This window comes from Elgaria multicarinata, chromosome 11, assembly GCF_023053635.1.
Source record: "Elgaria multicarinata webbii isolate HBS135686 ecotype San Diego chromosome 11, rElgMul1.1.pri, whole genome shotgun sequence".
Lineage (NCBI taxonomy): Eukaryota > Metazoa > Chordata > Lepidosauria > Squamata > Anguidae > Elgaria > Elgaria multicarinata.
Window position 1 is genome coordinate 8238513 of NC_086181.1, and position 21229 is coordinate 8259741.

Genomic DNA, 21229 nt, shown 5'->3' on the forward strand with positions numbered 1-21229 from the left:
ACGGAAGGTCCCTATCTCTTGCAGAAGGCAGATCCTGCATCCAAGATATATTTAAAGTTCAACTGGAGTCTTCCCCTTACCGTCTTTTGGAGACCATCCTGACAGCCTGTAACAAAGTAAAAATGAAGGAACAGTTAACAACGCTGCGATGGAACCATGGACTGACTTATCCAAGGGAGCTTCTGTCTTTAGTGATTCTTCCTTAGTCGTTTTGCCTCAGGCACAACAACAGGGTGGATGCTTTGAGCTACGGCTGGCTGTTGGGATAGCTGACCTTCCAATTCTGTCATTCTAAATAATGTAGCACTCATTTCACTAAAGTTCTACAATGAGGTAGAGTAAGGGTTACACTTAAAGGTGTACAACAAAATAGATCTTAGATGCACACCTAAAAGACCCAATGGGTTATGAGGCCTTCAGAATGTCTTTTCTTTGGCTGATCCAGTTTTATTGCCCAGTTTGCTTACTTTGAGTCCTGACCCTCCAACAGGTTGCGGTAGGTGGCGATTTCCTGTTCCAAGCGTGTCTTGATGTCCATGAGCATCTTGTATTCATGGTTCTGGCGCTCCATGTCGGCCCTCAGCTCGGCCAACTGCTCTTCCACGCCAGAGATCAAGTTCTGGATTTGAGCCAGCTGAGCACAATAACGTCCTTCTGTCTCTGCCAAGTTGGATTCCAAGCCAGCTTTCTAGTTGGGGAGGGGGGAAAAAAATCAAAGGATCTAGGAATCTGAATGGCTACATGTGATGACAATTATGGAATATAACCTCGATCAGAATGTGGAGAATTAGTTTTCTGATTTTTAAAGCAACTTGTTCTAACAGCCCTCATGAAAGTGTGGTTACTCATACTAACAACTAAAAATGGTGTGGTTGGATTGGTATTTCCATCTTGCCCAACATTTCCAAGACATTTGGGTGGCCATGTTTGATAGATGTATTTTAAACTTGTGGTGTAATTGCACTCACCCTAGCATGGCAATCCTTATGTCTTCATGTGTCCATCTGTTTCATTCAAGGACGCAGCAACTTACCATGCTAAGCTGTGACTGCAACTCAATCTCCAAATCCTGTACTGTGCGCCTCAGTTCTGAAATCTCGCTCTTGCTGGTCTGTATCTGTTCGGTGTGGGTGGCAACTTCGCGGTTCAATTCTTCAGTCTGGAGGAAGGAGGATCAAAAAGCAAGGGACATGTTGGCTGGGAAATGTCTCAGAAGTTTAGTATGAAAAGGAAAGAAATCACATCAGGAATACTTAACGGGTCCCACTGGGGCATTGATACATTACAGACTGACAGTGCAATCCTGTGGATGTCTACTTAATTCCAGGTATTGCAGTTTGGGATGGCAGCTTTAATAGTGCCCCACCCCCACTTTTACAGGACCATCTGGACTCCTGTGAGGAGGAGGGAGGAGGAATCTAATTTCTCATTCGATTACTTTGGAGGCACTTGTGACAGTCAACGTGATATAAAGCCAGTATAAATCAGTAGCTATGCTATCAGGGAAACAAACCTGATCATTGGGAAAGCAGAGCCTACCTGGGTAAGGAACCGGGCTTCAGCATCTCTGCGATTCTTGTCAGCCAGTTGTTCGTATTGTTCTCTCATGTCAGTCAAAACTTTGGTGAGGTCAACTCCAGGCGCGGCGTCCATCTCGACATTGACCTGTCCGGTCAGCTGCGTACTGAACTCTTTCATTAACTTGATGGGACAAGAATTGAGACAACAGCTTAAGGATTTCCTCAAATGGCAATGTATTGCATCTTTTCAGCTATCTGTAAGCAGTTCTTGAAAGCCTTGATGTTGAGTGTAGGCAACATCTTTCACAGTAACAAAAGCAAATGACATTGTGCATTTGAGGCAGGCTGGGCTTGGTAGCCAACTATAATTTCTGATAGCCAGCAAGGCCTGGCTTTCTCACATCTAGCTCCACAGAGGGAAAGTAATTGTACCCAAAGCCCAGTGAAGGTTTTTTCCCCCAGGGAAAGAATGGTTGCTGTGTGTGTGTGTGTGTGTGTTTGTGTGTGTGAAAGGGAGAGTGAGTTTATAGCAACCCTGAGCCACAGCAGTTATGCTGCGTATTGTCACAAAGTATAGCCTACCATCGTTTAGAAAGACCACTCACCTGCTGTCCTGCTTGCAGCTCAACCTAAAAAACCTTATATCCCTGTAATGGAATATACAGAATATTTTCCTGTTAGTTGCTAATGCTAAATTTTGGGGTTGCCATTGGTGATCCATTGACTGTATTTGTGGACTTCTGAATATGTATTTTATTTACTTATTTCATTTCATTTCTATACCACCCAATAGCAGAAACTCTCTGGGAGGTTCACAGAAATTACTTACATAGGTGTGTTTTTTAGGAGCAGTTGTCTATTGTTCATGCACCTATTCTACTTGAGCCCATAATAAAAAGAGGGTGCATGTATTGGAGTCCTCATAATGGGGAACCCAAATTGAATTCTAAATGTGTCTGGGGTTTTCTGCCCACCTTCTTCCTTCACTCACCTCCTCGTGGTTCTTGTTGAGGTCGGTCAGCTCGTCTTCCAGAGATTCAATCTCCCTCTGCAGGTCAGATGAAGACAGGGTAAGTTCTTCCAGGGCTCTGCGCAGACCATTGATGTCGGCCTCAGCACTCTGGTAGAGGAGGAGCTCATTCTCATATCTGTCGGTGTTAAAGAAAGAAGTCTGGAACTTAGACTGGGTGGTGGTGAAAATACTTCATAGCTAAGTAGTCTTTCATAAATTCTGCCACCTATATTTCTGGAGATGTGCTTTTGCGGAGCTGGCTTTCAGTCTTGCTTCACTCCACCCTCCAGACAGCTTTTCTTCAGTTGACACTTTAAACATATCCTCCACCAAACTGTTCCAGTTTCTACTTTCTCTCCTCTCCCCTCCTGTCCTTTTTCCTTCATTATTTTCTCCCTTCCTCCAAAAGTAGGCTTTGCAGACTGGAAAACAAAAGAGACCATAAACTTACTTCAGCCTGAAGTCATCAGCAGCTAGTCTCGCATTGTCAATCTCCAATATGACCCTCGAATTGTCAATGGTCGTGCCACGAATCTACCAAAGAGGGACAGAAATGGCAAGAATGACTGATGAGTATTGGCAAAAAAAGCTTCATTAACCGAGGAGGTATTTGTTATTTTAATGGAAGCCAGAGATGGAAACAATGCTGAGTTTAAGGCACATCTCTAGTGGTCAAGACTAGCATTTCTGAGTACACAACAAGAGGGTAGGAGATTAATGGGTCCAAAATTAAATTGTACAGTTTTCCTCAATTATGCAGGATTTTTCTGAGGAGAAATTAGTCAACCTAATGTGTTTACTGGCCAGGTGCAAGTTTTAGGGTCTTGTGAAAAACTATGAGGGTCTTGTGAAAAACTATGAGATTGAAAACAGCAAATTCACTTCTGCACAGCAGAAAAGTGTTTGGTTGGATTAATCTAGCAGGATTTAATCTTTAAAGCAGGAGAATTGATTGGAAGACTTCTTAACATCACTTCTAGTCATTTATTCTGCTACGACTCCTGCTTCTAGAAATGGGATTATTGAAATCTCCAAGGACCCTTATATAGCACTACTGCTTAATTAGGGTGACCATATGCAAAGGAGGACAGGGCTCCTGTATCTTTAACAGTTGTATTGAAAAGGAAATTTCAGCAGGTGGCATTTGTATATATGGGGAACCTGGTGAAATTTCCTCTTCATCACACCAGTTAAAGCTGCAGGTGCCCTGCCCTCTTTTAAATCTGGTCACTCTAGTATAGCTCCTGCAGCTTTAACTGTTGTGATGAAGAGGGAATTTCACCAGGTTCTCCATATATACCAATGACACCTACTGAAATTCCCTTTTCTATGCAACTGTTAAAGATACAGGAGCCCTGTCCTCCTTTGCATATGGTCACCCTAGCTTAATTAATGCAAGTGCAGTGTTTAAATGTTGTATCTAAAATGCAAACTTTTTCAAAAAAAATTTTTTAAAAAAAATCTTGCTTTGAATGTACCTGGTCACAACTTGTATGCTAGCAAAGTTAATTATGGCTGTGATCCGGTCAGCTGACTGCTGGACTTAGACCTGAAAGACAGTGGTTTAATGTGCTCTGCTCCAGTCAGTATGGAATCAGTGGGAGAGCTAAACCATAATTTCACATTACAGGGATGAGCCTCAGCAAGCTCTAGTCTCATGCGCTTCCCCTCCCCTCTCCTACTCCGGCATACCTGCAAGGAGGAGGTGGTACGTTTCTGCTTCAGATTTAACCATGGTTTCACTTTATGTCTGACCCTAAGAAACTGCGGTTAATCATAACTATGGTTTGTGGAAACAAACCAGTTTCTTAGGTTATGGTTTGAAGTTGGCTTGTTTCAACAGGGGCCTCAGCTAGACCTAAGGTTTATCCTGGGATCATCCCGGGGTCATCCCTGTTCATGTAAATGACACACAGGGGATCCTGGGAACAGGCAAGGATGACCCCGGGACGATCCCGGGATAAACCTTAGGTGTAGCTAAGGCCAAAACATAGTTAAGATTAACCACAGCTTGCTGGCAAAATGAATTTAATTTAAACCGGAAGCACTAGCTTCCATGCGTTGCCTTGCAGCTGTACCAGTGGGAGGGGGAGCCTGGGAGCCTGAGGCTTTCCTGGGCCCTTTCCCCATGATGCTAAACTATGATTTGATGTTGTGGTCTCCAGTGTGGTACCTCTGGGCACGAATCTGCCTGCCGACACCTTTTAGACACCTGCCAGGTTCCCTGCCCCTCCTGATTTTAATTTTATTTCATAGAATCATAGAATAGCAGAGTTGGAAGGGGCCTACAAGGCCATCGAGTCCAACCCCCTGCTCACTGCAGGAATCCACCCTAAAGCATTTCTTAAGATGTTTTTTTAAAAAAACATTTTGTTTAACATTGAGTCTGGTATGCTCAAAGTGCAGGGATGCCCTCCAGCACCATCTCTGTTTGGGTCCGAAAGAGTGGCTTTGTGTTCTGGAGCTCAGACCCAACGGTTGCCTTGTTCTTAAATTCTTTTCTTTTAGTCTCACCAATTTGCTTTCTAGGAAATGGGTGATTTGTAATGGGCCACACCCACCATAGCAGCCATTTTGTGAAGGAATAAACCCCTCGTGGATGCCAATTTGTGAGAGTACCCATGACACTCTCAAAATTCCAAACGTGTCCACTGACTGAAACGTGTGGAACCCCCATTTCACATTACATTTTAACCAGCTCAGGGAGTGACCTTGTTCACACCATCCAGCAAAATTCTGGCATGCCCAATGAAATCAATTGGGACGAGGCATTTAAGATGCCCTCGTTTTATTTTGCATTGCTCTTAGTGGAGTTTATCATTAAGGAAAGCATGGAAGACAGCATGTGGGTGTACAGCACCATGTACATAGATGGTGCTATATAAATAAATAAATAATAATAATAATAATAATTCGCACATGCATGTATGTGCAAATCAGCCCTACATTTCTGGAACTAGTTCCTGATGCCTTGCATTTTGTGAAGTAGTAATTGAGTGCCCCTGAACATATACAGAACGGCTTTCCTTCATTTCTGAGTAACCACAGTCTGCCCCTCTCTCCCTCCCTCCCAATCTAGAATTAAAGATAAGCACTTCCAGGTCAATGGCTTAAACTAAGACTGAATACTCTCTCTCTCTCCCCCCCTCCCTCTCTCTCTCTCAAACCCACACACACACACACACAGTCTATGGCATAGGATGGTAGATGTATCTCAGATTGCAACTATAGGTTCACTGAATAGGGTTGCCAACTGCTTTACAGGCTCTGCTCTTGTTCTTTTTAACAGCCGTCTGGCAGGCAGAATTTATTTATTTATTTATTTATTTATTTAAAATATTTATATCCCGCCCTATATCACTAAGATCTCAGCTGAAGTTTTTCCTAGCATGGAGGTACCAATTTTCCGACATAGAGGTATTTAACTTAAAGGTGAATCACAAAGTTAGGCCTGAACTAGGTGAGACATCACTCAATCGTGTGAATTTAGCTATATATATTTAGTATAAAAAAAATAGCAAGCATGGGTCCCTGATCTTGATCAAGACCCTGGGTGGGTGGGGTGGAGGGGGCTTTAACCCTTTGCCCCCCCCCGCTGGCTCGCCCCCAGGCCCATCTGCTATTTACTTTTTTAAAAGATGTCCACACTATTGCTAATTGCGTGAATGGCATCTCATCTAATTCGGCTCTTAGCATCACACAGCTCTGCCACAATGAATGACAGTTGCTGTTTCTACTTGTTTGCTTCTCTATGGCACAAACAGCGTAATCATATTAGATTGGATTTCATTTTAATGACTTGTAATCACCTTGCTGTTTTGTTACATTATTTCTTAAATCCATTGTTTTTAAAAAGAGAGAGGGGGGAATTGGATTATATTTATTTTGCTTTCTATTTGAACTGCTTTTAAAAAAAATGACTTATTTCCAGAATGCTGTATTTGCAATGACACTATATCTAATCGTGCCTGTACAATGAGGGAGTATGAGGGAGTATGAGGGAGATGAGGGAGAAGCACCAGAAACAATAAATAAATATGACACATGAAGATTAAATTTGCCACGTAAAATAATAATATAAGCATGCACTGAGATGTAGGTTTCAGAAAGGGAACTCCCATCATCAGCACAAGCCCTTCTGAATAGTCTTTACCTTGTCACGGAGGTCCTCAATGGTTTTAAAATAATGGCTGTAGTCCCTTTCTGGGGAGGTAGGAGCCTGCTTCTGGTACCAGTCCCGGATCTTGATCTCCAGGTCAGAATTTGCCTCCTCCAAGGCTTGCACCTTATCCAGGTAGCTCGCTAGACGGTCATTGAGATTTTGCATGGTAGTCTTCTCATTTCCACCAAGAAGGCCTCCATCACCGCCCCCAGCCGCAAAGTCGAAATAACTCCCAAAGTTTCCTCCAGCACCACCACTGAAGCCTCCTCCAACGCCACCACCGAAGCAACTACCAAAGCCGCCACCTCCACCAGAAACCAATGCCGTGCCGTAGCCGCCTCCTAAGCCACTTCCCATCCCACATCCATAACCTCCGAGTCCTCCTCCAGAAGATACTAACCTAGCAGAAGAGGCAGAGATACGGCCGCCACCCCCAACACCCAAGCCACCACCATAAGAAGAAGAGGAATTCTGGTAATAGGCTGAAGTCATGGTGGGAGCAGTGAATGGAAGTCCAGGTGCAAGACTGTTACTCGGCTTGGTTGAGCGTGAAAAGGCTGCTCTTCGTAATATGGCCTGGTTCCATTTATACTTCTCACAGGGCGTGTTCTGTTCCACTGCTAAAGAGCACACCTTGCCAAAATACGCCCTCATAGGTGTGGCTATGAAAAACAATGTGCTTGCCTGGAAATGTCTGGAGGGTGCCAGATTAGGGGAGGCGGTTTTAGAGCATTCCCTCCTTTCACCTCTCTTCCATCATTGGCATGGTATTGCCTAGCTCCAGTTCCAGTCACATGCCCACCAAATCCAGTTTGGTAGTCTGGCGCTCTTACGCCTACCCTCCTCACCCCCATACACACTTGCGCAAGTGTGTTGCTGCATCCCCACTAGAAGGTTCACCTTGAATCAGAGAACCAAGGGCATACAGTATAGTGAAAAGCAAACCAATGCCAGCATCCTTCTGGGTCTATATGGACTGTTCCCTGCTAGTGGCATGATTCGGAGAGCCCCTAAGATCTCTGTTCATGCATCCAAGACCTGACGTTGGGTAGCGTGCCGGAGGGTTTTTTTTAGATGTGGGAGATGTTCCTGTGCTTGCATGGCATCCACTTCTTGTTCCAAGTCTGCAGGGAAATTCGTGTGTGGGGTGTGTGTGTGTGTGTGTTGCCTTTGAGCATGTAAAAAGAGTAAAAGCCTGCAATTTTAGGCAGATGTACCTACGAGTAAGTCCCATTGAAATTAATTACTTACCCATATGTGTGCTGAAAAATTGCTTTTGAGCATGCAATAAAAAGTGACTTTAGCTGAACAAGTTTAGGATTCAGAAGGTTGGGCATCCAAGTGTGCATAAGTCCCAGTATCTACTTTTAAAAATATGTTAATCCCTGAAATTTATTGTAAGATTTGTGCGTTTTTGAGAAGCTGAAATGCTTTCTCCTTATGACAGAAAGTAGGGATGTGCTCCGATTCTAATCGGACCGGCAAATTAGAAGCGGAGCGGGGGGCTTCGCCTGCCCTAAAGGCGGAGGCGAAGAGGATTGGGGGGCCGGCGGAGCGTGGCGAAGGCAGATCCTTCGCCTCGATCTGGAGCTCCGCCGGAAAGGTAAGTGGGGTTTACCGGGCCCTGCCGCTGTCGCTGTCGCCCATGCGTGCTGGTAAAAAAACCCCTCCTCTCCCTTACCTGCGTCCATCCATGGTCCGTTGGCTTCTTCAATTGAGCCCGTGGTTCAACCAGGAAGTCTAGGCCACACGGCCCAGACTTCCTGGTTGAACCACGGGCTCAATTGAAGAAGCCGACGGACTGCGGACGGACGCAGGTAAGGCTCCCCTCCCCCTTGGTCCCTTACCGGGATCTGCCGCCATCACCGCACAGGTGGCGACGGCGGCAGGGCCCGGTAACCCCCCCGCCCTCCTCTCCCGGCCTTACCTGGCGCCACTCCCCTCCACTGAGGAGCTCCGATTCGGAGCTGGAACTCCGCGGTGAAGAGGAGCGGAGTGTGGGCGGAGCGGCACAGAGCGGAGTGGGCTGATCCGAAATTTTTGGATCGGCCCGCGGGGCAGAGTGGGGGGTCCGTGCACACCCCTAACAGAAAGTGCCCTTCAGGTGTTGAAGAAAAAAAAGGACATTGTTTGCATTTGATAGAGCGGGTGACAAAAAAGAGAAAAGAAAAGGAACAGAAGAAAAAGAAGAAGGGAGTTTTTTATTAGTCAGCGGTGAATTAGTCAAGTTTGCTGACAGAGCAAAGGATCTTTGACTTTTCATCCTATGGACAGTTGCAGTTCCACCCAGCAGAAGGGGAAAGGTGGTACTGTTAGACAAGTTCTTGCCCTTAGGGATGAGATCCAATTCAGCCCCCAAGAACAACACCACACTTCCAGCGACAGAGGGTCCAAAAGCGCTTTATTGATTATAATCAAGATCTGAGAGTCTTGAAAACAACAGTCAGACAAAGAATTGGAAATTCAGCAGGGCTTTTCAAGCCTGAAAGGGGCAGTGCCCCACAGCAATATTAACCAATCAGAATGTAACACCAGAGCCCCCTTATCTTCTGCAAAACATTCCCTTTGTAACAGTAAGTTGCTTCAAGTTAACTTTCTGCCTGGAGCCATGAAGCTATTGTTTTGGATAGATAAGACAGTTACACAGGAGACACCCTTGAAGACGCCCTCGCAGAAAACACCCTTGAAGACGCCCTCGGTACATGACATTTCGCCTGGTGTATAATGGATACTATACAGCTTCCTTTAAAAAATGGAGGTGGTTATGCTACCTATTATTTGACTGTTGACCATTCTTAAGTCCTGAACAGCTCTCCATTGGGGTACCTGGCCAGGTGGGGTAGGCTTGGGTACCGCTATCAGAGGTGTGTTGTAGGGAGAGGTAGTCTTCTTTATCCACCATTCCTTAAGAAGCGATCTATAAGGAGCTGTAGTCCCCTTCTCGCTTCTAACTTCAAGGGATACTGACGCAAGGACACAGGGGTGCTTTCAGGTTTCAATTGTAGTAGCAGGGGTTTAGCATTGAGGGCTCTTGCTGGTCCAGAGTCATCCCATACATCAGTACTTTTCTGTTCTGGGAACTAAAACCTATATTCAGATTCTCCTTTCAGTCCACACCTTAAGGATCTGAACTGGCACTTGCAACTTCACAGCAACATAAGAGACCATATCTCCGGGTTTGGAAAATCTGTCTCAAGTGGAGCTTGGCTTTTTGCCATGCAACATCAGCAGACTTGCCAGGGAAATGATTGATAGTTGTTCACATCTTGCCAGATCTATGAATTTTGTCATACTATAGTCTGCTGTCGCGGCGAATTGCTTGTAAAGGACACACATGACGCAATGTTATAGTCTGTTGTCAGGGTGAAGGACTCCTATGACGCCAACCATGTCCTGCTGTGATTGCAGTTGTGTCCACCCCCCCCCCCTTAGCAACGTATTTTTGTGCGCTGAAAGTCCGGTTCTTTCGGTCATGCAAAAGTTCAAACTGCAACATGTATTTTCATCAATAGTTTTGAATCCAATGCTCTGTGGGTGTGTTTTCAAGGGGTGGTATTGATGATGAAAGAAAGGGTTGTGTTTTGTCTCCAGCAGGTGTTTTTAATTGCTAATTCAAATCTTTTCCTCCGGCTTCTTCCTCCATCTTAACTTGTCCATCTTAACTCGTCCATCTGAACTGTACTACCGCTGGATTGAGGGAAAGAAAAAACAGACAACTCGAATTCCGTTCTTCCTCCCGAGCGGGCCCTTGGGAGGAATCCGCGCAATGCCACTCACTTGTTTGCTGGCGGCAGCAGAGATGCCTATTGCGGGGGCTGGCGTGTTTCTTGCTGTCCCTACAGGGCGAAGGAGATGGCGAAGGAACAGTGGGTGATGCAAAGCACCCCAGTTATTCAATAATCTTTAAACAATTGCCTTTGGAATCAGTAACTGGGGAAATACATTTATTTTCTCGTGGTGGGAGAGAAATGGGACATTGTTCAGAAACTGGGGAGTGGGGGGATGGCAGGAAAGGTGTCACACAGACCCGGGGGGGGGGGGAGAACAGGGCAGGAAAGTCATACAACTGGGGCATAACCATACAGACACGGGGGGGGGGGGAGAGAGAAAACGTTTACTCCCCCCAAATGTCTGAGAGGTACAATTAAGACTTTGTGTACTGATAACTCAAGGACATACCATGCGAGCCACCTTGCAACATTGTTTCATACACCCTAAGAATAGCTAGACACCACTGTGCACTAGTCAGAAAGCAAGGCCAGGTGCAATTGCGGAGGGATGCCAGTCCCCAGAATGAACCAAGAGCACATAACTTTGATCCTATTCTAATTAGGCAAATTCTTAATGGTGAAAAGGTATTCTGTTGATAAGATTTTTGTAGACATCTTCCTACAACCGCTGAAGGAGGCCTTGAAAAGATACAGGCCGAAATGCGTTGGGCTCTTCAATCTACAAATAAAAAGTTCAGAATCCGGAGAATTTGTTTCTCCCTTCCTTTCACCGCTTTGGGTGCTTTTCTCCCCTTGTTTTTGATTTCCATCTTGGAACTGTCCATGGATTTGACTAATTCGGAGAAGGGTTGTGTGTGTCTCCTGGGTTGGTTTGATGAAGTCTGAACTGAGGGAAGTGGGTGACTGGCCTGCAAATGGCTAACAAAGGCCCCAGTTCTATAGAAAGGTACAGCTATGGTGAGGCTTCATCAGAATAACTGCTCAGGGTTACTAGACAATACTAATTTGTATTTAAGGTGCAGTTGTTGTTTTTTAAAAATGGAAACCCGCTGCGGGGGGGGGGAGGAACTGATAGATTGACGAGATCTCCGGAGACATTTAGGAAGGATTTTTCCATTTCTTCTGCTGCTGCAGACTTAAAGAAAATTCCTCCTCTAAAGTTATTTTAAGGTGACCTTACATCCGGTTTGGCTCAGACATGTCCAGATATGGGGGGGGGGGGGCAAACGAGGTCTAGGGGGAAATCCTTGGGTTTTTTAGTTTTTTTCTGGGGAAACGTACCCTGCAAGCTTCTCCCACAGAACCATTTGGGCCTTTTCTTAGCCACTGGCATAGCTACAGCCAAGAAGAATCCTGGATGGAAGCATGGGTGGGGCTTAGACAACACATTTCTGCATTTCCAAAACACGTGCCCTAAGCCCCGCCTACACTTCCATCCGGGGTTCTTCTTGGTCGATGCTATGATGTTCACCAAGAAAAACCTGGATGGAAGCATTGGAGGGGTGTTTAGAGCGTACGTTTCTGCATTTCCAAGATGTGTGCCCTAAGCCCCGCCAACACTTCTATCTGGGGTTCTTTTTTGGTCGATGTTATGATGTTCACCAAGAAATCCTCCTGATGGAAGCATCAGGGTGATTAGAGCATGTGTTTCTGCATTTCTGAAAGGCATGCCCTAAGCACCCCCACACTTCAACCCAGGCCTGTTGAAGAAATGTGCCCAGCAAGCCTTTCCAGCACAGCCATGAATTGAGGCAGCAGTCAAGAATCTGCTGATGATGACGACAACCGTATTGGCTTCCTGCCTTCCCAGAAGGTCTGTAATTTCCTCCCCCCCTCAAGGAAAAACTCCAATACCCCTGACTTGGCTCCCCCCGCACTTTCACTGTGGAGCTGTAAATAAATAAATCCTAGAAACCCTGGTTCTAACTTAGCTTTCCATTTCCCAACCCTCACCTTACATGAGTTCTGGTCTGTATTTTTTCTAAGGAAATAAAAATCCAAGAACCCTCTGACTTGGATTCCCCCACCACCATCTTCCCTGCATATGAGTTCTTGGCTGTATTTAAATTTATTTTCTCCAAGGAAATAAAAGCCCAGAACTCCTGTGCAGGGAAGGGGGGAATCCAAGTCAGGGGGCTCTTTTAGGGTGACCAGATGCACCGGGAAACCCCGGAGACCTCTGGAAAAATGGAGGTCTCTGGGACAACCGGGACTGGCCCCCAATTCACCGGGGGAAAGGGCTGTAAGATGCATTCCCTGACTTCCAGGAATGTGTATCCCAGCCCCTGCCTCCCCAAAGGGGAGATTTAGCACTTCTGCTGCACTGGCGCAATTGTGACAGCACAACAGAAGGCTGAATTTGGCCCTGTGGGAGGAGGAGGAGGATATGTCCCGGGACTTACAGGATGGTGTCTCCAAGCCCCCACCTCCCCCCAGGGCTGATCTAGCTGTTCTGTTGCACTGGCGCAATCGCGCCAGCGTGCAGAAGAAGGCCTGCATTGGTGCTGGGGGGAGGAGCTGGAAGATGCATTCTGGACTTCCGGGAACACTTCTCCCAGCCCCCGCCCACCAGCGCCGATCTAGGCAACTCAGTTTGCTCCCTGCATCAGGCGGCTGGACCTGGCGCAGCCGCCAGGGACAGGGAGCAAACACGGAGCCTCACCCCTTACCTCTCGTCACCCTGATGCTTGAGCATCAAGGTGCCGAGATGTAAGGGGCGGGGCTCAGTTCGCTCTCTGTGCTGGGCGGCTGGCCACAAAACAGCAGACCTCCCAGAGCCGCTCTAGGCTTCTGCTGGACAGGCGTGATCACGCTCGCCCAGCTGAAGCCTAGAGTGATGCTGGGGCTGGGGCTGGTACACGCGTTCACAGACTTCTGGGAACGCGTGCAGCAGTCCCCGCCTCCCCCCAGCACAGGAAAAGGGCAAAATTGGCTGGGGGGGGCAGAGGACATGTTCTGTCCTCCAGTCCCTCCCCCCCAGCGCGATCTAGCCCTCTCCTCCTGGGCTGGTGCGATCGCCGGCTGAGGAAGAGGAGGAGGAGGAGAAGAAGGAAGAACAAGAAAGAAGAAGAAACAGGAAGAAGAAGCAAGCAGCAGCAGAAGGAGGAGAAGCAAATAGGAGCAGGAGGAAGAAGAAGTAACAGCAGCAAGGGAAGCAGCAGCAGCATGAGGAGAAGCAAATAGGAGGAGGAGGAGGAAGAAGAAGCAGCAGCAAGAAGAAGCAAGCAGCAGCACCAGGAGGAGAAACAAATAGGAGGAGGAGGAAGAAACAGCAGCAAGGGAAGCAGCAGCAGGTAAGACTAAGGTGTGTGTGTGTGAGGGGGGGTTGCGCTTGTGCTGGCAATGTGTATTTATGTCTGAATGGGGTGCATGGGGTGTTTAACTATGAATGATTGCATGTGCATGTTTGCAGTGTGTGGTGGGGGAGGGCTGTAGTTTTCTGTGTGTGAGTTGTGGGGGATGATTTGGAGGTGATATTCCTATTAAATAATGCATTTTGAGCCATAGACCTTCCTCTCCAATTTGTTTGCTATAATTGGCATGATGTATATTTTGTAACAATGGCTGATAAGTGTTCATACTTCTTTAAAATCTTTTAAAAAAATTAGAGGGTAGCCATTATTATTATTCTCACCATCATCATTGTGAAGGACTAAGGAGTGTGAAGTGCAGTGAGCTTTGAATTATACCAGTTTTCTTGTTAGGTAGTAAATCGTAGTGGGGATGGGTAGATAAAGGTTAGATGATGTAGCTTATGGCTGGCATCTGGTGGGTGTGTTTATGACTCGGCTGGCACCAGGACCCAGCTTGGTATGTGGTGGGAAAGTGGGAGTGAGGCCTTTCCGGGAGCCGGAGTTGCTCGGAAGTCCCGAGGTCAGTTAGAGGCCTCGCACCTGTATGCTATCTCCTAGTTGAGCTAATTGGACCTAGTGTGTGAAGAAGTTCAAGCACCCTCATTAGGGAGGAGGGGTGGTACAGCAGGGGAATAGAGGGATAAAAGAGCTAATTGGATTAGGCTTCAGAAGGTCTTCGGCCTGAGGGCGAAGGACGTCAGGAGCAACCCAGCCAGGGTGCTTAAGAGAAGTTAGCTTTTTGTTATGTTTTAGTCTCTGGTTTTCTAAGACAAAGCTCGCCACAGTTTGGCCGGGAGTAGGGGGGCCTAGTGGCGTGGTTGCATGCTTTTTTAGATGGAATTGTGGTGAGTGATATCTGCTACCAATCTACCACATCTCTTCCCTTTCCCCTCCCTTTATTCCCCACCTTTTTTTATTCTTCTGTGGCTATTTCAGACCAAAGCCTTACTTGTTAATTGTCGTGTCTATGTATTAAACTTTGCTTTGGTCAGCCGAGTGTGCCTGAGTGTCTTTATTCCAGAAACTGCCGGTCCCACAATGAGGGGTCTTGGGGGGAGGTAGCCCAGGAGTGGAGAACCCCTGAGCGAACCCTTGGGAAAGTCTGATTGACTCAGTCTTCCTTCACAATCATCATCTCTTTTCTTGCTCATGGTGGTTTTTCTAGATGAACATGATGGCCTTTGCCAAATCATGCTGTCTTTTACTGATTCAGAAATTTCCTTACTATTGAACATGTTTCAAGTATGACTTCTTTCTGGATGTTGGTGTGGATGTATTTTAGTAGGCCTAGTTTCTGACGGTTTTCTGAATAATAATAATAATAATAATAATAATAATAATAATGTGATGCTGGTGACAGATGTGACTAATGGAATAATTGTGACTTTTTCCTGTTGCCACAGTTCTTTAATTTCCATAGCCAGTGGTGTATATTTTCCTCTTATTGAAATCAATGAGACTTATTTCTGTCATTTCTTTGGATAGTTTTCTTTTGGTCCCTGATTGGGATTTCTGTTCTCTGCGCACTGAGTCAGTGTAAATTCAGGAGATATTTGGATAAATATGGCTAACGAACCAGAGGCACAGTGACAAATTTTTAGATTCATTTCTCATTGATAAACCAGAAGTTGAAAGAGGTGCTAGTGAGAAGTGTCTGCAGCAAGCCTTTTAGTCCATTTTGTTCTATGGCTAATGTTTGCGGGGTAATAGTATTTTATATGCTAGTTTGCTTTTTTGTTGTACCAGATTTTTCTGCACTTGTCAACTACTTCATTTGTTCAGTGGTAGCAGTATGATGACACTATGAGTATGGAGTATCCAAAATAAAATCCAAACAACACCTGACTTGGCTAAAGTTTGGTTTGTGTTGTGACAGGGAATTGCATTTTATGTAGTCTAGCTGCTGTAGCACAATCCTATCATGTTTTTCATGCCTCCAGTAAGCTTACTTCCAAGGAAGCATGCACAGGGTCACAGCATTAGAGTGTTAAAAAATGTTATGGGGAGCGGGGAGTTGTTTTGACTCTGTACGGTCATATGGTCAGTTCTTCCAAATCCTCAAAGCCAATGCTCATTGTCGGCACTAGAAAAAAAATTCAGGGGGGTGGCACAGCAGGGGCAAAGTATATTTCTAGGTGGGCGGGCTGTGCCTCACATGTTAAAGTCTCTGAAGAAAAATAATGGTATATCTCACACTATAACTGCCATCCTGACCAAGTATTTCGAAATACATCAGATATTGATTTAGATTTTTTTTTAATATAGCATGTATTAGCTAAATTCAAATTGCAGTAAGGAAAAAGGCTTTCAAACAAGGTAGTCGGTACATAAGCATTTCCCTGACATACAGGTTAAACAGACAGAACACTTTCTTTAGGTAACAGTTACTTTTCAACCATTGCAGGTAGAATCAGGAAGGTAGACTCTTAGTTTAAGGAAAGTAAGAGCAAACTGTGGGCCCTGTACACCTTGGAAACCCAATGTATGTTGTTGTATATCTGAATTATAGCCATCGCCGGCTGATTAGATTGTCACTCACTGAGAGGAAATAGAGAAGCATGTAGATCTAAAGAAGCTGAATGCGCCGATTCTTATGCACGCCTGCAAAACGATTGACAACAGTTTCAAGGTCCAGGGCTTGTGACAGTTTCTTTTCAATTGCTAGCAGAGCAATATTACTGAGACGTTCATCACCCATACTGCTCCTCAGATATGTCTTAATTTGCCGCTGAGATGAAAATGTTCGTTCACATCCAGCACGTGTTGGAGGTATCGTAATGGCTATGGCACACAGTCTGTGGAGTTCACTGAAAGATAGTTTCAGTTCTTCAAGAAGAGTAAGCACTTGGTTCACTCTGTCAGTTTTTATTTGTCTTTCTCGTTCATACCGCTCTAGAACTTTGGGGAAAAGTCTGAGTTCTGCTTCCAATCCACCCATGTTACTGCTATAATGACTTGCAAATGATCTGAGCTTTTCTGGACCAAGGAAGTAACAGCACTTGGGACTGAAAGCACTAACCCCATTCAAAACATTGCAATTGTCTGTAAATCTTCTCTGAAGTTCACTAATAGTGGGATCAACAACAGGAAGGAACACTTTAATTCTAAAATCATGGTCAGTTTTTGGATCAATACTTTCCGCTGTTTTTAATTTAGTAACGTAGTTTTGAAATTGTTTTGCAATACAGGCCATTCTCTTTTCTTGATTTTGCATTTTGATCGAATTTTCTTCTTCAAACATCTTTACATCTGCCATAATTTTATGGAAATTTTCCTCCTGATCTCTGAGATCTTGCAATTTATCAATCTGAGAATTAACAAGGGCACATGCTTGAGCCACATCACAATCCAGTTTTTGCTAATAATCTGATACCACCTTTATTGCAATGTTAGACAAGGATCTTTCCCTCCTTTTATCCAAATATCTCCTGAATTTGCACTGCCTCAGTGTGCAGAGAACAGCAATCTCCCAAAGAAAACTGCCCAAAGAAATGACTTAAACAAGTCCCATTAATTTCAATAAATACTCCCAGATAATTGAATATAGGACTGCAGCCTCTTCACCAACCAGACATAACAGTCATAAACAAAAAAGAAAAACACATGTACCTAATTGATATAGCAATAACTAATAACAAAAATGTTGCAGAAAAGGAAGAAGAAAAGAGAGGAAAATATACACCACTGGCTATGGAAGTTAAAGAACTATGGCAACAGGGAGAAGCTTTATTTAAATAAATAAATAAATCTTGGTTTTTATAGTGTTTTATAACGATTCACTGCTGTGCTAGCCTTGCTTCTTCTTTTTGCATTGGTGAGCAGAGGCTACATTAACATCAGTGTTTGGTATAATCACCCACTCAGAAAACAATATTTTATTCCTGGTTGCATGGGCTATATAAATAGCTTGCAGTATTATCTCTTTTATTGCTGTCCTTATGTTGCACCTTATCATTAACATTTATTAAATGCCAGCAGTGCTGCTGCTGCTGCTCCTCCTCCTCCTACTACTATTACATGTACTATACATGTGTGTTTAGGGGTGGATGATTTTGAGAGAGTGTGTGTGTTTGTGTGTGTATGTTGGCAGTGTGTGAGTGTATTTATTTAGTGGGTGAATGGGGTGCATGTGAATGTGCTTAAAAGCATGGCTGATACATGGCCATCTTTGGGTGAGCATGCCCCCTTGGGGGCTGGACATGTTGGTGGGCATGCCCCCTTGGGGGGGGCGGATGTGTTGTCCTCTTTTTTGGTTTCCAAAATATAGTCACCTTAGTTGTTTGCATTGGGAGAAATTCCCCCTGTCCTATTGACACCAATGGGGTAGCTTCTCCAAATGCAAACACTAACTTCAAAGGAGATTTTTTTTTACCCTCTGAACCACAGCAGGAGAAGAAAGGTTTAAATCCCCTCCCCACATGCTTGCTCTGATGATCCCGTTAATTATCATTCCCAACTTAGCTGGTGCAAGTCACCATTTTAAAACCTGCATCTTAAATGTAAAGACACAGTGAAGGCACAATCCCATACATGTTTAGAAAGAAAAAAAGTTTGACAACTTCCAACCTTAATATTACATTTTGTTTGTCTTTTCTAACTTTATCTTCTGGTCGTCTAATGCTGGCTTGTCCACCCTGCCTAGCTGCCTGCAATTTGTAAACCCATTATAATGGCTTCAATATAGTAGAATCCTTTGACAGTGTCAACAAATGTGTAGACAGAGGTGATCCAGTGGACATTATTTACTTGGACTTTCAAAAGGCTTTTGGTAACAGGCACATTGTCCTTTTCCTCTTGTGCAGGCTACAAACATAATAGATTGAGAAAATGGGCATTTCAGGTTGCAATCCTATACTCACTTACCTGGAAGCAGGCTCCATTGTTTATTTGGACTACAAAAAGGCTTTTTGATAAAGTCCCCCACCATAGCCTTCTGAATAAACTTAGCAGTCATAGAATAAGAGGAAAGGTCTTCTTATGGATCAATAACTGGTTAAAGAACAGAAAGCAGAGAGTAGGAATAAATGGTCAATTCCCCTGACGGAGAGAAGTAAATAGTGGGGTACCCATTGGGACCAATTCTTTTCAACTTGTTCATAAATTATCTGGAATTAGAAGTGAGCAGTGAAATGCCCAAGTTTGCTGATAACCACAAATTATTTAAGGTTGGTAAAACACAAAGGGATTGTGAAGAGCTCCAAAGGGATCTCTCCAAGCTGGGAGAGTGGGCATCCAAATTGCAGATGTGTTTCAATGTAAGCTAATGTAAGATGATGCATGTTAGGGCAAAAATGTTGGAGTCCTGAATTAGGACTGGTTTTTGTGATTTCCATATTTTTGTACAAGCCTGCAAAACCTGGAAGAAACTGAAGACTCAGCATCAGTCAATCAGCTTAAAGGTCAAGTTTGCAGGTGGACTTTATTGAATTATTGGGATGATGCAAAAGTCTAATTGTCTTGCCATTGCCAATTAGTGGTTTCATCATTTGTTCAGGGAAGTGTATATAAAGAGAGTTTTGGAGCTTTGTAACCAGATTAAAATATTCTCTCTCTGCTGCTGTGAGCCCTGCTGTAACGTGTATGACCAAGTGTGTGAGTATGTTGGTGTAAATTTGTATTGCCATAAACTGTGTTATTTTCTATCAGTAAAATACTTTATTTTTGTACCAAACAAAACAGACTCTGTCTTAAAGTTAATTTGGTCTTTGCTGACTTTCATAGTTAAGAACCGCTGCTATTCTGCTAATTCACTGGTATAGTGACCAAAAGGGTTTATAAATATAATATACCCCTCAATATACCCCTCAATAACCCCAACTTCAAGTATAATCTAATGGCATTTTTGCTGGCGGCGACCGAACAAGAAAGAGATCTTGGGGTTGTGGTGGACAGCTTGATGAAAATGTCAATCCAGTGTTACGATGACCATACGTCTGGTTTTGCCTGGACATGTTTGGAATCAGGGGGGCAAACCTGATCTGGGGGGAAAACCCCATTTTCCCCGTTATGTCCAGCAAAACATGGGGGCTGGGGCTACTGTTCGCGTTCCCAGGCTTCCATTGTCTTGCATCAGTATGAGGGCGACATGAGGCAAGGGGCGGGGCTCAGTTTGCTCGCTGTCACAAGCGCCTGGGCCTGTCCCAGCCAGTTGGGATGGCGAGCCAAGATGGAGCCCTGCCCATTGCCTCATGATACCCTCTTGCTTGTCAGCATGAGGGCATCATGAGGCAGGGGGTGGTGTTCCGTCCACTTCCCGTCGGAAGCACCTGGGCCTCCAGCACCCCCACAGCACCAAAGAAGGGGGGGAAGAAGGAGGAGGTAAGACCAAGGGGTGTGTGTGTGTGTGTGTGTGTGTGTGTGTGTGTGTGTAACAGGGAGTGTATGGGTGAGGCTGCCTGGTTGTTTAGTGTGTTTTGGAACAGGTGATCCTGTGTGTGTGTGATTCTGTGTGTTGGCAGTGTATGTGATGATGTCTGAATATGATGCCTGGTCATTTGACTATGAATGGATGGATGCATGCTTGCAGTGTATGTATGGGGAGGGCTGTAGTTTGCTGCAATTTGTGGGGGATGATTTGGAGGTGATATTCCTATTAAATGATGCATTTTGACCTATAGACCTTCCTCCAATTTGTTTGATATAATTGGCATGATGTATGTTTTGTAACAATTGCTGATAATTGTTCATTCTTCTTTTTTAAAAAAATATTTTTTAAAAATTAACAGAGTTGACATCATTATTATTTATTTTATTTATTTATTTATTTAAGGATTTTTATGCCGCCATTCAGCCAAAAAAGGCTGTCACAGCGTCTTACAAAAGTATTTCTTGACAGTCCCTGCCCACAGGCTTACAATCTAAAAGACATGACACAAAAGGAAAGGGGACTGGGAGGGAGGAGGAGGAGGGGGGAAAGGAAAGCAAATTCAGGCACTACAATCTTAGTTGGAAAGTTCAGCAGTTACAGGTGACAGCAGGAGGGAGGGGGCTCTCAGCTGGAGCTGGACCCAGGCACGGTGGAGAGGTGCCTGGCTGCTGCTTCCTCCCTCACTGGTGGCCTCTGCAGAGACAGTTGGTAGCAGGAGGGAGGGGGCTCTCAGCTGGAGCTGGACCCAGGCACGGTGGAGAGGTGCCTGGCTGCTGCTTCCTCCTTCACTGGTGGCCTCTGCAGAGACATTATTATGTAATAATAATAACATTATTATTATTATGTCCCTTTTCTTGCTTGTGGTGTTTTTTTCTAGATGAACGTGACCAGCTTTGCCAAGTCATGCTGTCTTTTACTGCTTCAGAAATTTCTTATCTATTGAGCATGTTTTAAGTATGACTGCTTTCTGGATGTTGGTGTGGATGTGTTTTTGTAGGCCTAGTTTTTTCTAAAAAAATTATTGATGTGATGCTGGTGCCAGATGTGACTAACAGAATAATTGTAACTTTTCCCTGTTGCCATA

General features: G+C 44.8%; 1 protein-coding gene across 1 annotated transcript; it reads right to left on the reverse strand.

The window, feature by feature from the left end:
• Positions 1 to 436: 436 nt before the first annotated feature.
• On the reverse strand, positions 437 to 7256 carry LOC134406578 (keratin, type I cytoskeletal 15-like). The gene is made up of 6 exons (XM_063138069.1): positions 6686 to 7256; positions 2984 to 3066; positions 2512 to 2668; positions 1540 to 1701; positions 1034 to 1159; positions 437 to 688 (listed from the first exon to the last, which is right to left on the reverse strand). The coding sequence occupies exons 1-6, from the start codon at positions 7184 to 7186 to the stop codon at positions 464 to 466; spliced, it is 1254 nt and encodes a 417-aa protein (XP_062994139.1). The 5' UTR covers positions 7187 to 7256; the 3' UTR covers positions 437 to 463.
• Between the last annotated feature and the right edge of the window lie 13973 nt (positions 7257 to 21229).

Bases quoted from the DNA above. Each gene is read 5' to 3' on its own strand.
- LOC134406578 (XM_063138069.1), bottom strand. From the start codon at position 7,186: ATGACTTCAGCCTATTACCAGAATTCCTCTTCTTCTTATGGTGGTGGC. The intron at 3,067-6,685 runs GTAAAGACTATT...CCTCTTTGGTAG, and splicing joins TTGAGGACCTCCGTGACAAG to ATTCGTGGCACGACCATTGA. The intron at 1,702-2,511 runs GTGAGTGAAGGA...TGTCCCATCAAG, and splicing joins TCAACAAGAACCACGAGGAG to TTAATGAAAGAGTTCAGTAC.